Source organism: Aethalodelphis obliquidens, unplaced genomic scaffold, assembly GCF_003676395.1.
Source record: "Aethalodelphis obliquidens isolate GAN/ISIS:26980383/991018 unplaced genomic scaffold, ASM367639v1 scaffold42, whole genome shotgun sequence".
NCBI classification, from domain to species: domain Eukaryota; kingdom Metazoa; phylum Chordata; class Mammalia; order Artiodactyla; family Delphinidae; genus Aethalodelphis; species Aethalodelphis obliquidens.
This window is the reverse complement of record NW_020837986.1, coordinates 16,418,904-16,435,116: the sequence shown is the minus strand read 5'-3', so window position 1 is coordinate 16,435,116 and position 16,213 is coordinate 16,418,904. Positions and strand designations below refer to the sequence as shown.

Below are 16,213 nucleotides of genomic sequence, written 5' to 3'. Positions count from 1 at the left end.
CATTTGCATGTTTTGACAGGTATCCAGAAATATCCATGAAGACATGTATCCCCCTTTCCAGATTTGTTCAGAACTCGAGCCCAAACCAAAGAAGGAGTGGATGAACATGTAGACACACTGGGATGTGACACTGGTCATGATTAAGAAGGAAGGCTGTTGCATTGCCATTTAGGGAGGATAAGCAATTTGAGGGAATTTACAGAAACTTAAAGATATTCTTCATCTAGCCCAAGTCTGCCTCTGACCAAGGAGCAAAAGCCTGGGTGATCCTGAAGTCCTCTCCCAGTTTGAGATGTATTTCAAGATATACTTGAGTTTTCCTTAGAAATTCTCCAGTATTCTTTTGCCATGTGCCTTAGTATTTTGTGGTCTGTTTCTTATGGATTTTTCCCTGTATGTTTAGGACTGACAATTGGACTAGCTCTGGTTTCTTATTTGATACAGGCTTGTATGACCATCTATGACATTCCTGACTTGCTGGGAGGAAGTGGGTGCTTAGGATCTGTGGTCTTCTCAGAATCATTTTTGACATCTCAGATCTTGGTTAAAGAAAAGGGTAAGTGTATGTCATCTTTGGAAAGCAAAACTTGAACTTGTTTATATGTATATATATATTTTTGGCAAAATAAACCATAAACTAAATCAAAAGACCAGCAATAAACTGGTGAAAAGATTAGAATACTTAAAATAAACAAAGGGTATATTTCCTAATTTATGAAGAGCTTTTATAAATTGATAAGAAAAAGACAAGCTACCCCGTGGTAAATGGGCAAAAAATATGAGCAGGCAGTTTACCAGAGTGGAAAACAAAAAAAAAATTTTAATATTTTAAAAATATATATATTTTAATGTTTATACATACACAGACACACATAATTGACCCCTGAACACAGGTTTAAACTACACAGGTCCACGTATACACAAATTTTTTTCAGTAAGTACATACTACAGAACTACATGTTCCATGGTTGGTTGAATCCGTGGATGTGGAACTGTGGATACAGAGGGCTGACTGTAAAGTTACACATGGATTTTCAACTGTGCAGAGGATCAGTACCCCTAGCCCTCACATTGTTCAAGGGTCCACTGTATGTATATGTATATATATATATATGAATATGTATAGCCTTACTAGTAGTCAGGAAAAAAGCAATTTGAAATAATAATTAGCAAATTATGTTAGCAAAAATAATTTTTTTTTTTACCCATTATGTTAGCAAAAAAATCTAGAGAATGATAATATCCAGTGCTAGTAGGATGAGCTTGATAATGTTTTGTTTGGTTTTTAATATGTACATCTGTACTACCTTGACAAAAATTAAAAGTGTAGATAAAATGGACTCTTTATTTAAATATGTATTTCTATTTGGTGTAAAAAGAACAGAGTTAATCACATGGGGAAGCCTTTCTCCATCCCCTCATTAGACTCCCTGTACCCAAATGAGGAAGTTTTCATTTTCTGAAGGCCTCAGACTCTGTATACTAATAAGAGGAGCCCTCACTCCTGAGAAGGGGAAGCAGCCTGGGGCCTGCAAGGTGGGCTCTGGTGGTGGGCAGTAACCGGCATATCTATGGTCTTCCTGCAGATGGCACTGTTACCACAGAAACCAGCTTCATAATCCTGACAGCTGCCATACCCAGATTCTGCTCCTGGCTGGTTAGTGTCATTCATCAGGTGAAAGTGGACATAAACGTGGAGAAACTGGGGAGAACGTTTAAGAAAGAGCCTCTTCATTGGGTCCTGGTGGGATGTCAGATCCTTACCTAGCCACTTTTCAGGAATAGAAGTTTTTATCTCTGCTCTTTTTCTTTATACAGACGAATCTAGTTTCTTTAACTTTCTTATAATCTTGGAAAAGTTCCAAAAGAAAGGAACTCAGTTATCTGGGTCCTGTTAAATTGTGAAAGGGAAAAATTAACACCCTCATTTTACAGATGAGGAGACTGAGGTTTAGAAATTGACCAACCTGTCCAAGGTCACAGGGAAAGTGAGAAGTGGATCATGTGCTCCCTTTTCTGGTCAGAATAGTTGCTGCTGAATTTTTACAACCACGTCTCTACATGTGGAATCGTCCCATCTTCATCTGTGGGACTTGATCTGAAACTCTGGTGCCTTGGGACACAGAAAATATGACAGCAGTGAGTCTAGTAATGGTCTGAGTACCTATTTCAGAATCTGTTTATATTCTGTTTCTACAATCCTGACATGAATAGAGGAGAGCAAGAGTCATCCTCTAATGTGAACATGTTTAAATGAGAACACATTCAAAATACTTTAAAATGTTCTCTTTCCTTCACCCCTAAAAATAGTTTTCTCCGAAGTGAAATGTAAGTGGAGACTAACATATCCTCTCCACATATCGTAGGCTCATTTAGCTGGACTTTAGGTCCCCATGAGAGAGCCCATCATGGCCTGGTGCTCTGAGCTTTGTGACCAGCAGCCAGCTCTGCCAGCCATCAGGGCCTGAGAACACTGGATTTGTTGGAGGGACTGCTCTCTTAGAAATATGTGAACACAAGGGAGACCTAGCAGAGTTTTGCCTTTGAAGTAGTAAACTGAAAATCTGCACTCCTTTTGGACACAGGTAGAAGATATAGAAGTAAAATTTTCTGAGAAAACCCAGCAATCGGTTATGGTAAGCAGCCTTCTTATTCTTAATGTTAACATCATATCAAAATGAAATGTAAACAGTTTATAAAACAACTTAAAATATTTCCTCTTACTGCTAATCTAAATGTTCTGTACCTTCTTGTCTCAATTCCTTTTTGTATTCTTCCCCTTCCCATTAGAGCTCTAGAAATAACCATGTATGAGGTACAAACTAGAGGGATTCTTTCTGCCACTTAAACCTTTAGGTGTTTTTTCAAAATCTCCCAGTACTTTTAAAAGCAGATCTCAGGGACTTGCCTAGCTGTCCAGTGGTTAAGACTTCCCGCTTCCAGTGAAGGGGATGCGGGTTCAATCCCTGGTCGGGGAACTAAGATCCCACATGCCACGTGGTGTGGCATAAATAAATTACATACATGCAGATCTCAAATTGGCCTAGACATGTAGAGCTAAGAGGTCAAGGCTTTAGGCCAAGGAGAAGCTGCCTCTTTTATCAGAGGATATAAATCTACGGGAACATGAACAAGCATTGTAGACCATGGTGCCTAGACTCAGAGAGGACCTTAACATTCTTTTTCTCAGCACGAGTCACGAATACCAGTAACATGGCAAAGAGCCAAGCAGTGCCAAAGGCCATGAAAGAAGCTGGGTAAATCTGAGGCTGACTTAGCAGCCTCTGTAGATGGACTAACTTGGGCAGGACTTTTGATTCTCTGAATGTTTATGCTGTAAATCACCTGCTCTTTGTGTTTGTTTTTTAAAGGGAGATGAGTGTTTCCTGGGCACTTTTCTAACTAGAGGAGAAGGGGCGTATCTTTATTCTAGTAATCAACAGTCTTGGCCTGAGGAAGGTGAGCGGCTCTGACATTTCTGTTTTTGACTCTGTCTGGGTACCTCTTGCACAGGTTTCAACATGAGTGTTGTAATTAATAATACATCTGATATCTGAAAAAACTTGTTGGTGTAGAAGTGTTTTCTTACTTACTTACTTACTTTCTTTCTTACTTACAAAAGCTTTCTCTTTTGATCTGTCCATTTTCCAGATGAGGAAACTTGTGCTAGAAAGGACTGGTGCCAGAACTGCACCTGGTCCTCTTGCTGCTGCCTGAGGATTGCTCTTAGAATGGGCTAGAGCAGCAACATGTCCAGAAATAGGTTCTGTTGGGCCAAAACAAAACCTGGGTTAGTTTTTTACTGCTGTGTAGCAAATTACCACAAATTCGGTAGCTTAAAACAACATGCATTTATTTTCTCACAGTTCTGTGGTCAGAAGTCCAGGAAGGCTTTGCTGGATTCATGTTTAGGGTTTCGTAAGACTGAAGTCAGGGCATTAACCAGGCTTATATCTGGAGGCTCTGGGAAAGAACCTGCTCCCAAGCTCATCCAGGTTGTTTGCAGAGTGCATTTCCTTCAGACTGTAGGACTGAGGGGCCTCTTTCATTGCTGGCTATCACCTGGGACCACTCTTAACTCCTCCTCCCAGGAGTCCTTGCCCTGTGACCCCCTCCATCTCAGCAACAAAGAACCTTAATTGTGTTGAATCTCTTTCACACTTTGAATCTCTCTGAACTCCTCCTCTACCAGGCAGAGAAAAGTCTGCTTATAAAGGGCTCATGTGATTAGAGGAGGCCCAATCAGATAATCTCCCTTTTGCCATATAATGTTACATGAATACAGGAGTAACCTAAGAGGATGAAGATCATGGGGGCTGTTTTAAATTTCTGCCTATCACAGTGTGCCCTCTGGGCCCCACGATTCTCACATGCAAGATATAATCACCCCCACCCACAAGCCTCATTCCATTATGGTAACAATTCAGTCTTAAATCTCACCAACTGAAAAATCCATAATCTCATCATCAAGATTATTTAAATCAGCTGTACGTGAGGCTCTGGAGCTAATTCATAAAGTACAGGTCCGGAACACAATTCCTTTCCATCTGTAGCCCTGTGAAATTAGAGGCAAGTTATCTGCCCCTGCCCTCACAACATACAAGGTAGGACTGGCATAGGATAACAGTTATAGACATTCATATTAAAAAGGGGGGAAAATGAAAGGTAAAAAGGAGTCCCAACCCCAAGGCAGCTTTGAAATTCAGCTAGACAAACTCCAGTTCCTAGATTAGATTTCAAGGCCTAGGAATAGTCCTCCATGGCCCTTAGTTCTGCCCCCTGGGCTCTTGGTTCTACCCTCTAAACTCTTAGTTTTGCCCTCTAGGCTCATGACTCTGCCCTCTGGTCTGTGGCTATACCTCTGTCGTCCTTCCTTTTCATGAAGGTGGCACTTTGTAGCTGACTAGTTTTATCAGCCTGCTTCTTGCCGCTAGAATTTTGGGGGTCCAACAGTCTCCTTTCATTTTTCTATTCTCTCTATCCCTTTCAGTCCAAGCTGGCAGTGTTTCTGCTGATGTAGAATTCTCAAGAACTGTGTTGGTCTTACATGGATTTCCTGGGGATTCATTCCATGCTCCTTTTTGGTTTCCTCAAAATAACATTTTCTTATGAGTCCTATTCTTTCCCTGTTAGATAAGCCTTTTTTGTGGAAGAGGAGTTATGACTTACTCCACAAATACCTCATCCTTTACTAAGCAAATTCCCTCTCTAGATAATTTGTTCTTCTTGAAAATATTCTCTCCAGTGACAGGTTGCTCTCCATGTTCTCAGATCACTGGTTAAACTTGGCTCCTCCGTTGTCATAGAAGATAAAGCACAAGGAGTCCTGGTTTTCGATCCACAAAATGCCAGGTAGCATTTTTTATCATGCTGTGCCCCCTGCATTTCTGCCTCTCCAGATCCTGGTGCAAAAAACCAGGAAGTTAGGAACATTTGCCAAAGACAGGAGAGTGTGTGACAGTACCCCCAGCCTTGAGGCAAAGTTGCATAATGTTTTAAAATCAGCTTGTAGACACAACACAGAGGTGGTTGTGCTGTGTCATAGTTGAGCCAGTTATAATATTTAGCAAGGATATTTGCCAAAATTAGTTTGCACCTTCTTAGCAAAAGTCCTTGTTAGAAAAATAATCTTACACTGTATTGAGTTATCCAGCAAGATTCAGTGTATCCTGAGGTCTCTACACACGAATAAAGCCAGGAATTTCTGGGGCCTTGTTAGTCACACACTTGAGAGCTTAGATTTCACACTTTCTTAGTTCCTGAGGAAAATGTAGTTTGAATTTAGGAGATGGTTTTCTGAGGCAGGAAATTTCAGTAGAGCAGAGAATTTAAATAGGAGTATCCTCTGGCTGTGTATTTAGCATTTCACCACTTCAGGGCTCAGGTCAATTTTATAGGGTTTGAAGTTTATACCACTTCAGGGCTCTCTTAAGGAAAAATAGTACATACAGAAGGGTTAAGTCTCTTCTCTGGGCCTTGAAAAGGGGCTTGAGCAGGTGAGGGGTCCTGAAGCTTAAATGTCATTTGGATCTAGGTAAATATGCCTGGAGTTGAGACTGAGATTTATCTGTTCCCATCCTCTGAAGGCATTTAAAGAGCTCATCAGCATGCATTATCTTGATTGATCTTCGTATCTTGAGCCCCATAGAAGGTGAAAAATGGGTCTGAGGTTATAGTACAAGTTAGTGGTGACATCTCGGGGGGTGGTCCAGGTCTTTTGATTTTTGGTCTAGGGATGGCCCAGTGAACTACTTACGGACAAAAAGAATAGTACCTGCTTTACCTTGAAATGTTTCCAGCTCTGGTATCTTTTCCCTTTCCCAGTTAGTGACTTCTGCTATCAAAAGACTTTTTGTTATGCAGCCTCCTTTTCATTCATTTCCTTTATGTGCCCTTCTCTTCCCTACCCTGCTGACCTTGATCAGGCAAGCTGCCCAGTACCTAATCCTCAGGAGCCTGCTTTAGAGTTTTACCACATATGCCTATATCTCTAAACAATGTCTTATTTTTGAATTTAATACAAATTAGGATCATACTCTATCGTGTTCTTCTGGGACTTGCTTTTTTCACTCAGTGTTCTGGTCCTAAGATTCATCCAGATTGTTGTGTGTAGCCGTAAGGCTCATTCATTTTCATGGTTCCATAGGATTGCTTTGTATGAAAATACGCTGTTTATCCTTTTGACTCTTGATGGACATTTGGGTTGTTTATAGTTTTTTGCTATTGCAGACAGTGCTCTCATGAGCATTCCTGTACTTGTCTCTTGGTGCACCTGGCACCAGGACAGTGCCTTACAACACATCTTTCTTGTGGTATGTAAAGACATAATTGCCATCTATGGTCTCAATCCTCTGATTTTCCTGTTACATTTCTGGCTGATTATACCAGCCAGCATTGAGATCTCTGGTACGTTGGTCTTCCCTGAATGTTTGCCACTTGTTGTTGTTGTTTAATATTTATTTTGTTGTTGTTGTTGTTGTACCAGGTCTTAATTGCGGCAGGCGGGCTCCTTATTTGCGGTTCTCGGGCTCCTTAGTTGAGGCTCACCGGCTCCTTAGTTGTAGCATATGAACTCTTAGTTGTGACATGCATGTGGGATCTAGTTCCCTGACCAGGGATCGAACCTGGGCCCCCTGCATTGGGAGCGCAGAGTCTTATCCACCACGTCACCAGAGAAGTCCCATGTTTGCCATTTGGATTGCTTTGGTTTTTGATATCCCTACGTATGGAATTTTCTGTGCTTTGCCCCCAGATAAAGTCAACCACTCCAGCAGGCCAGCCACTCTCCTTCATAAGACTTCTGCACCACAGAGCTGGAGGGGAGGTAATGTGAATAGCCCCAAGCTAAAATACCGTAGATTTCCACTGTTCTTACCAAGCTTCAGTAGAATTCCTTAAATGCTTCTCAGTTTTGTTGTATAACTTTGGTCTGTTTCCAGAGTCCTTAACTAGTTGTTTTTGACAGTCCAGTTTTATGGCTGCTTCCTGGGGAGAGAATTTTCCAGACTCCTCACAGCCATTTCAGAAGTCCCAACCCTGAGGCTTTTGAAAGATATTTTCACTTGGTAAAGAATTGTAGGTTGACCATTTCTTTCTGTGCTTTAAAGATGTTGCTCCACTCCACTGTCTTCTTACTAACATTATTTCTGAGCAGAAATCTACTGTCATTCTTATCTTTGTTCCTTTCTATATAAGGTGTCTTTTATTACCAGCTGCTTTTAAGATTTTCTTTCTTTTTATCACAGATTTTAAGCAGTCTGATCTTTATGTGACTGGTGTGGTTTTCTTCATGTTGCTTATGCTTGGGATTCATTTAGTTTCTTGCATTGATGGATTTAGAGTTTTCCTCAAATTTGGAAATTTTTTGGCCATTATTTCTTCAGTTTTTCCCCTCTCCTTCAAGGATTCCAATTACATACATTTGGCTGCCTAAAGTTGTCCCACAGCTCCCTGATGCTCTGTACAATTATTTTTAGTCTTTTTTCTCCTTATGTTTTATTTTGCATAGTTTCTACATATTCTGATTTACTAATCTTTTGTTCTGCATTGTTGTTATGAGTTTGTTAAATTAACATTTGTTGAACGGAACACAGGCTGCTGGATGGTGAGCCAGGTTCAACAAAAGACCACAAAAGAAATTGAAATGGCATGCCTTGAGGGGCTACACGGAGGTGTGGGGGGCAGGGGGCGGTGGTCAAGGCAAGGTGCAGGCTGGACCTGGGTACCTGCCTTTATTAGGGTCTGTGGGTTGGAGTGCTTTGGGATTCCTTAGCCTTTTGGCTAAGGCCAAACTGGTCAATTCAAACCAAAAAGAGTGGAATTTTGGTAAGCTCCATGGAGGTCTTATATAAGGGGCATACAAGGGGAAGGCACTAAGGAGGCAGGGGAAACTGTTGATGACAAGGGCTTCTGGGAAAGTCATATCAGGAACTTATATTTGCTTGTGACTCTGCAGGCTGTTGTCTAGGGCATGCGCTTGCATGAGGGGGCTAGTGTCAGTTTAAGGCCTGTGCAGGCCGCTTGGCCAAACAAGATGGATGCTGAGGTAGCAGTACCACGGAGTAGCTAAGCTCTCAACAGTTGTCATGTCATTAGTCTTATCCAGTGTTTTTTTCTTCTCAGAAGTTGTATTTTTCATCTCTAGAAGTTCAATTTAGACATTTTTTACATCTTTCATGTCTCAGGTTAACATGATTCAGTCTTTCCTCTAGCCGCGAACATAGGGAATACAGTGATAATAACTGGTCTATTTCTCTTCTACTCTTATCATCTGGGCCTGTCTTTTAAGCTTTGTTAGGCAAGAAGCAGAGCAGCATTTAGTTTAGGACTAATTTTACCCCGGTAGTGAGGCAAAATCATTCTGAGAACACGACCTGCCATCCCTATGAAGTATGAGATTTTCCACTGTGGCTGGTGCGAATGGGCAGAATATCTGGTGCAAAGTATGAATTGATGTTCATTGTTTTACATGGGAATATCCATTTTTTCCAGCACCATTTGTTGAAAAGACTCTCCTTTCTACTTTGAATTGTCTTTGCACCTTTGTTGAATATCATTTGACCATATATCTACTATTTCCTACAAGCCTCAGTGAATGGTTGGCCCTCGGGCAGCACCTTCATTATCCCTGTAGCAATTTACAGATTCCAGAGTATTTTTTCCATCAGGCAGAGATTTTTTAGCAATGAGGAGCAGAGATGCTGGTACCATTGACACATAAAGTCTGAGAACTCTGGTGACCAAACTGAGTTTCACCTTCCTGTGATGGGAAGGCCCAGGCAGTGGCCATCTGCTTCATTCTGCACCCTCTCATGTGTTCCCTTGTGCTGATATGAAACTGTTGAGGGACACTTTAAAAGAGAAATTTCTCTGCAGCACTGAGCATGAATGAATTATATAGCATATACCTACAACATACATATTACCCACAGTTGCGTGTTACCTACAGCGTGGATGACTCTCAGGAACAGGATGCTGAAAGAAGTAAGCAAGTCACAAAAGAACACATGTATTAAGATTCCATTTGTATGAAAGTAAAAGAGACAAGACTAAATCATATATAGTTTATAGATACATTGAAGTATGGTAAAGCTACATAAAATTTGGGATGTTGGTTCCCTCTGGGTGGAAGAGAGAGGGCCTTTGAGGAAGGACATTGAGGAGGCTTCAAAGGCACTAGGAATACTTGATTTCTTAAGCTGAGTGGTGCATATACAGGCATCAGGGTTTGTTGTTGTTTAGGTTTTTCTCTTCTTTTTTTTTTTTTTTTTTTTTTCGGTATGCGGGCCTCTCACTGTTGTGGCCTCTCCCGTTGCGGAGCACAGGCTCCGGACGCGCAGGCACAGCGGCCATGGCTCACGGGCCTAGCCGCTCTGCGGCATGTGGGATCTTCCCGGACCAGGGCACAAAGCCGCGTCCCCTGCATTGGCAGACAGACTCTCAACCACTGCGCCACCAGGGAAGCCCAGGTTTTTTTCTTTAAATCGTATGTGTATACTTCACATACTGTCACACACACAGAAGGAAAATTATCCAGCCATTGCATCATAATATTTTCTCAGCAGTGATAATGTTCCCTCTCTACACAGGCTGGACCATTGGAGGATTTTTATTTTATTTATTTATTTTTTAATTAATTAATTAATTTATTTTTGGCTGTGTTGGGTCTTTGCTGCATGAGGGTTTTCTCTAGTTGTGGTGAGTGGGGGCTAGTCTTCGTTGTGGTGCACATGCTTCTCATTGCGGTGGCTTCTCTTGTTGCGGAGCATGGGCTCTAGGCACGCGGGCTCAGTAGCTGTGGCTCAAGGGCTCTAAAGTGCAGGCTCAGTAGTTGTGGCGCACGGGCTTAGTTGCTCCGCAGCATGTGGGATCTTCCTGGACCAGAGCTCGAACCCGTGTCCCCTACATTGGCAGGCGAATTCTTAACCACTGCGCCACCAGGGAAGTCCAGGGGTTTTTATTTGTACAGCCAGTTGTCTGAAGGAGGAAAAGCCAAATTCTTCATTAACATTTGGTGTCTTATTTTGCCCTGAGGGCTCGTTCCTGTTAGATGTCCGGGGATGTAGAGGTCAGTCAAAGACAGCCCTGCTGTAGTCCCCTGCTACTTCTTGGGTACTGAGGGGGAACTTCCTCTTACCTTGGGTTTTCAGACTCACAGAATGGAGAAGGAATGAAAGAGCCCATTAAGCAAGGCACCAGGGATTGGTTAAGGAGCCAGGGAGATCTCATCAGGAATTGGCTCCCCCAGTCACTGAGAAGCCCTTGCAAAGGCATGTCCTATCAGATAACAGTTTGACAGTCACAAGTCCAGAACAGATACTGGAAGTGTTACTACTTCAAGTGGATTAGGATCTAAGAGACTGGGGCACTGGCATTGGACCACCCAGTGAGAGACTTCAGTTATCTCATGTGTGCCCTGAGAATAATAACAGAGTTACTATTCCCAGAGCAAAGGGTGGTTGCAACACAGAACAGTCTGCACCAGTACTAAAATCAGCTCTTGCCCTGGGCCAGGCCCCATAGTGAGTACTTTTCCAGCACTGCCTTGTGAATTTCTCTCTGCCTCTTTTCCATTTTGTTTTGAGGCTTTAGAATCTAGGGGGAGAAGAAGTGCTGGAGACAACCATCCTGATCCACTTCTTTTCCCATCTTCCCAGTGACTACTTGGAATGTACCAACTCTCAGATATGTGCTGTTTTCTGGAAGCTTTGGAGTGATTCTGAGGTTTGTCCAGGAGGCCTTTGAGTGGTACTTGTTCCTGAGAAGCTTCATGTTAGAGGTATACAGGTGGACGGTGAGCCCAGGACATGGAAGGGTCCAGATACTAAGCAGTAGGTAGGGGAGCAGTTTCTACCTGATTACACCTGTTGACCCCTCTTTCCTCTTTAACAGTAGGTAGAGTGATCTTGTGGCTGCAGTTTAAGAAGTTGTGGTGTTAGGAGCGTGTTAAGGGCTTTGGTTGGGCCCTGGAGGAGTTGATGGAAGGAGATGGCAGTGGTGGGACTGCCAGGCAGCACTGAGGGCTTGTTGAGGTTGAGCAAGCAGAGAAGGTGCCTCATCAGATTAGCCACAAATGGGCTGTGGGTAGAGCAGAAGTAAAGGAAAAAAGAGAATTGAAGTGGCTAGCATGGCACAGTGCCCTGGCATCAGACAAACCTGTGTTCTGTACTTGGCTCCACTATCAAGCAGTTCTATGACTTTTGGGAAGATCTCTCTAAGCTTGAATTTCCCATCAGTCCTCTAAAAATAATACTAACTCTTACAGTTGTTGCAAAGATGGAAAACTGTAATGTATATGACATGGTTGGTGCTTAGTAAATACTAAATAAAATCTGTTCCCATCCCTTTCCCTGACAAAACAGAGATCAAAAGTTTGTCTTGGGGCTTCCCTGGTGGCGCAGTTGTTGAGAGCCCGCCTGCCGATGCAGAGGACGTGGGTTCGTGCCCCGGTCCAGGAGGATCCCACATGCCGCGGAGCGGCTGGGCCTGTGAGCCATGGCCGCTGAGCCTGTGCGTCCGGAGCCTGTACTCCGCAACGGGAGAGGCCGCAACAGTGAGAGGCCCGCGTACCACTAAAAAAAAAAAAAAAAAAAAAAAAAAAGTTTGTCTTGTCCCTGGGGATTGGCCCTGAACGTGGATGAGAGGAAAGTCAGAAATTTCTGAGCAATAAGGGAAAATGGGGGAACTGAAGGCTTCACGGGATGAGGTTTGGGGAGTGAGATAGTTAAAAGTATGATGGCATTTTGTAGTCAGAGAGTAGGTTCTGGAGCTGAAGATTTCAGAAGTTAAGACATTCTGGGTACTGCTTTACTGGTATGGAACTGGCATTGAGGAGCAGCGAGGCCAGAGCATGGCATGGCCCACCCCCTGATCTCTCAGAGGGAATGGAAGTGTCGGCTTTGGAAGAGAAGACTGTGAACACATTCAGAAGCTGTTTGAAGTGTTGTAGCATAATTAGGAGGGCAGTAGATGTGAGCAGTGAAGGAAAGGAGGGGCATGAGTCTCTGAGGGAATGAAAATATTGTGCCATTTTGGGAGGGAATGGTCTGGGAACAGCAGTGATGAACCTTGGCATGGGTGCAGGATGAGGCTGGGGCATGAGGAGCCTCCACTCAAGAGGGACATAGGGCAAGACTGTGTGTAGGTGAGGCTAGGTTTTACTTGTTAGAGGGTAGGAGACTTACAGGACTTGAACCATTGAGTGCCTTGAACTGGGCTGGCTGGTAAGGTTGGCATTAGTTCCCGCTGACTGGTTGTCTTGTTCTTTTGTTGAGATTCAGGCTTCAAACCGTCCTCTAGTACCTAAAAACTGCCTCCACCTCCCCCACTTCTCCCCACCCCCCATTAACATGCACACACACAAGCACACATACTCTCTAGGCCCCTCTCTGCCTCCTGAAACCCCACCTTTTCAGGAAACCTTCAAAACTTGGCCTTTGCTCTTCTTGTCATTACAACTTACACAGCTTTGGGGCTGCCTTTTTAGAACTACAGCTCAAGGAATCAGTCCCTCTTCTTGGTCTCATGTCCTCGCCTTAGCAGTAAGATACTGGCGGTTTTCCCCAAGCCTGTGCCTTGAGCTCTAAGAAATACTCTATCTCTTCTCTGTTTGTGAAAACATGGAAAGAAAGGCTATTACAGGAATAGGAAGGATCCAGCTTGGACCGTTCCAGAGAGCAGCTTCACCTAGGTGTCTTATGGGTGCCCTGGGTGCTTCATTTGGGTCTCCAAAGCAAGCCCAGGCCCAGCCTTAACCCTTGTCACCTTAGTGTCCATCATTTCTATGATCTACTCCCTAGGGCCCATACTGAGCTGCTGTGTAACCTTGGCCACCCAGGAAACAAGCAGCTCTCCTTAAACCTGAATCCTTATTCTAAGGAACCCACACTCAGTGTCCATGTCCCATCCATCTTGCTTTTGGGAACTACAGAACAGCAGCCTCCAGTGTCTGTAGAATTCACTTATTGCCTAACTCACATGTTCCTTTCCTGGCAAGGGGCTCTTAAGCACCCTTCACCATTCTTTTAACAACTGATGCCTTAGTGCCCTTTCTTGGGCCTTATGTGAGAGATGTGGTCATTTCAGAGCTGAGCCAGCTTCTGCCAAAATAGTAGAAAGGAACATCTATAAACTCAGTAATGGAGCAGATATACCCAAAGTCTTTTTTAGTGTACTTCCCTGGAAGACACCCATAAGTGAATGTGAATTTTGCCTCTCTCCATCAGCTGATAACTTACTCACTTGTTGCTTTTTCTAATTCTTATGCAAAGACTGTATCTGATGCCTCATTTCTCTCTGAGGCCCTAGGAGGGTACATTGGCTTTCTCAGAGCACAGTTCTCAGCATAAAGATTGTTTAACTTAAGCACTTCAGATGGTCTCTAGTTACCACTCTGTCTTGGCCTGGAACCTGCAGGAAGAACGCTGTGATACTGGCCCCCAGAATCCAGCCCTCCAGCTCTTACCAGATCTCTTTTCCTTCCAGGGAAAGTACATTTCTTCTCTGGTGGACTTCTGTTTTCTGACCGTCATCACGGAAATATCATCATTTCCAAGGATCACATGAATTCCGTTTTGTTTTATGATGGGGTAGGTGTTTTACAGTCCATGGTTTTGATGTTCAGAAAGATACTCACACTTCTGAGGGAAAATCAAGTAACTCCCTGTCTTCCCTCTACCACCACAGGGCAGGATGTTAGGAACCAGCACTGCCCTTGAGGCAGGCAGGCAGGAAAGTCATGGAGAGGCTCTTGTGAGCCATAGGGGTAGCTATGAGTTTCTCCTAGCCTGTACCCTTTGGCCAGGGCACAGCTCATCACAGTGTGACACCAGAGCAGAGGGCAGGCTCTCCACCCTGTGTGGTCTCAGCCTCAAAACCAGCTTGTTTGGGACCCGGGACAGAGACCGGGTAAAGTGGTTTGGTCATATAGCTCTGAAAATGAATTATGTGAGCAAGTCAGAAAGAGTTATGTCTTTCTTCCACATAGAACCTGGTTCCTTAAAGGCTGTTCAAAAATGCAGACAGACCAACCAGACAGGTTAGATGGCTATATTAGGTGAAAGCTTTGATATTTGATATTAATTAGGTTAAAGAGTCTTCCAACATCAGGAAGGAAAGGGTGAAACTTAAGGGCTGGAATGATAAGTTACCTAATTTTGGGGTGGGTGGGGATGGATTTTTAACTCATATCAAAAATGAAAATAAACTTCTGAGAAAATTAAATATTTTAAAATTTCATAAGTAGAAAGAAGGGTATAGTTACAAATTATTTTTCTTATGAGAACTTTTTTAAATTTAATTTTTATTTTATATTGGGGTGTAGTTGATTTACAGTGTATTAGTTTCAGGTGTACAGCAAAGCGATTCAGTTATACATTTACATATATCCATTCTTTTTCAGATTCTGATGAGAACTTTTAAGATCTACTGTCTTAGACATATATATTATTAAATGATCACCACAATAAGTCCAGTTAAGGAGAATATAAAAATGAATATTTATTAAATCTTTAGGGACAGGAAGACTTTCTAATCTAAGCTTAGAAATGATACAAGAAATTCTAAAGAAACAGTTTATCAGATTTGACCACTTAAGGATTTTTTAACTTTTTGCTGATAATTTATTGAAATATACTCTAAGTGCAATTAACTGGCTACAGGGACTTATTGTACAACACAGGGAATATAGCCAATATTTTATAATAACTATAAATGGAATATAACCCTTAAAAATTGTGAATCACTATGTTGTACACCTGAAATTTATATAATATTGTACATCAGCTATACCTAAAAAAAGCATGTAAAATATCTCATAATATTTTTATATTGATTACATTTAAAATATTTTGGATATGTTCGATTGAATAAAATATATTATAAATACATACATACATACAGTTTAACTGTATCTGTTTAAAGTTTTGACAGATGTATATATTCATGAAACCACCAGCACAGTCAAGATACAGATTTTTGTCACCCCCCAAAAGTTTTCTAATACCTTTTTGCAGATCATCTTTTCCCCCAGCTTCTGGCTTTAGGCAACCACTTACTAGCTTTCTGTCACTGTAGATTAGTTTGCATTTTCTAAAATGTTATATAAATGGACATGATACATTCTGTACCCTTTTGAGCCTGGCATTTTTCACTCAACATGATTTTTAGGTCATCCATGTTGTTGTGTGTATCAATAGTTTTTCCTTTTTATTGCTTTATTGATGAGTAGTATTCCACTGTATGGATGTAGCATAAAATTTATCACACTAATAATTTAAAACTCTAAAAAGTATTCAAAAGGGGAATTAAAAGACAAAAACACAAACCAGGAAAACTGTTTTTGGTGATTAAAAAAAAAATGAGTTGCTGTTTCTTTTCTATGAAGAGCTCTAACTTTATCAACATGAAAACACTGAGTGCCAGGTCATGGATGTTCAGAGGACGTGAGGTTAGTTAACAGATACGTGGAAGCACATCAGATGCATGCTACCACTAATGTAAATTACCACTAATGTAAATTAGTAAATTAGTAAAGAGTAGATAAAAGGTACAGTGAAGTAAACAAAAGGTGAAGTGGAATTTATAATATGAATGTCCAGTCATAGTGGTGGGTTAAGAGGGGAGTCAGATGCAGCCTTTGAAAACGTTTACAGATAGTTTACAACAACATGGTAGATGCGAATGGTAGATTAAGTTTTAAAAGCAAGATATGAAA

The 16,213-nt window shown here is 42.0% G+C and overlaps 1 protein-coding gene across 4 annotated transcripts in view; it reads left to right on the top strand.

Annotated features, from left to right (window-relative positions):
* Nucleotides 1-16,213, top strand: part of DNAAF9 (dynein axonemal assembly factor 9) — a 149,837-nt gene that overhangs the window by 85,793 nt on the left and 47,831 nt on the right. For 2 of the 4 annotated variants that reach the window (XM_027078796.1, XM_027078795.1), the window contains exons 17-22: nt 445-556; nt 1,587-1,657; nt 2,586-2,636; nt 3,372-3,459; nt 7,253-7,324; nt 13,984-14,087. In XM_027078796.1, coding sequence (XP_026934597.1) covers nt 445-556; nt 1,587-1,657; nt 2,586-2,636; nt 3,372-3,459; nt 7,253-7,324; nt 13,984-14,087 — 498 coding nt within the window. The remainder of the gene's footprint in view (nt 1-444; nt 557-1,586; nt 1,658-2,585; nt 2,637-3,371; nt 3,460-7,252; nt 7,325-13,983; nt 14,088-16,213) is intronic. The other 2 variants (XM_027078797.1, XM_027078798.1) reach the window with 2 other exon arrangements.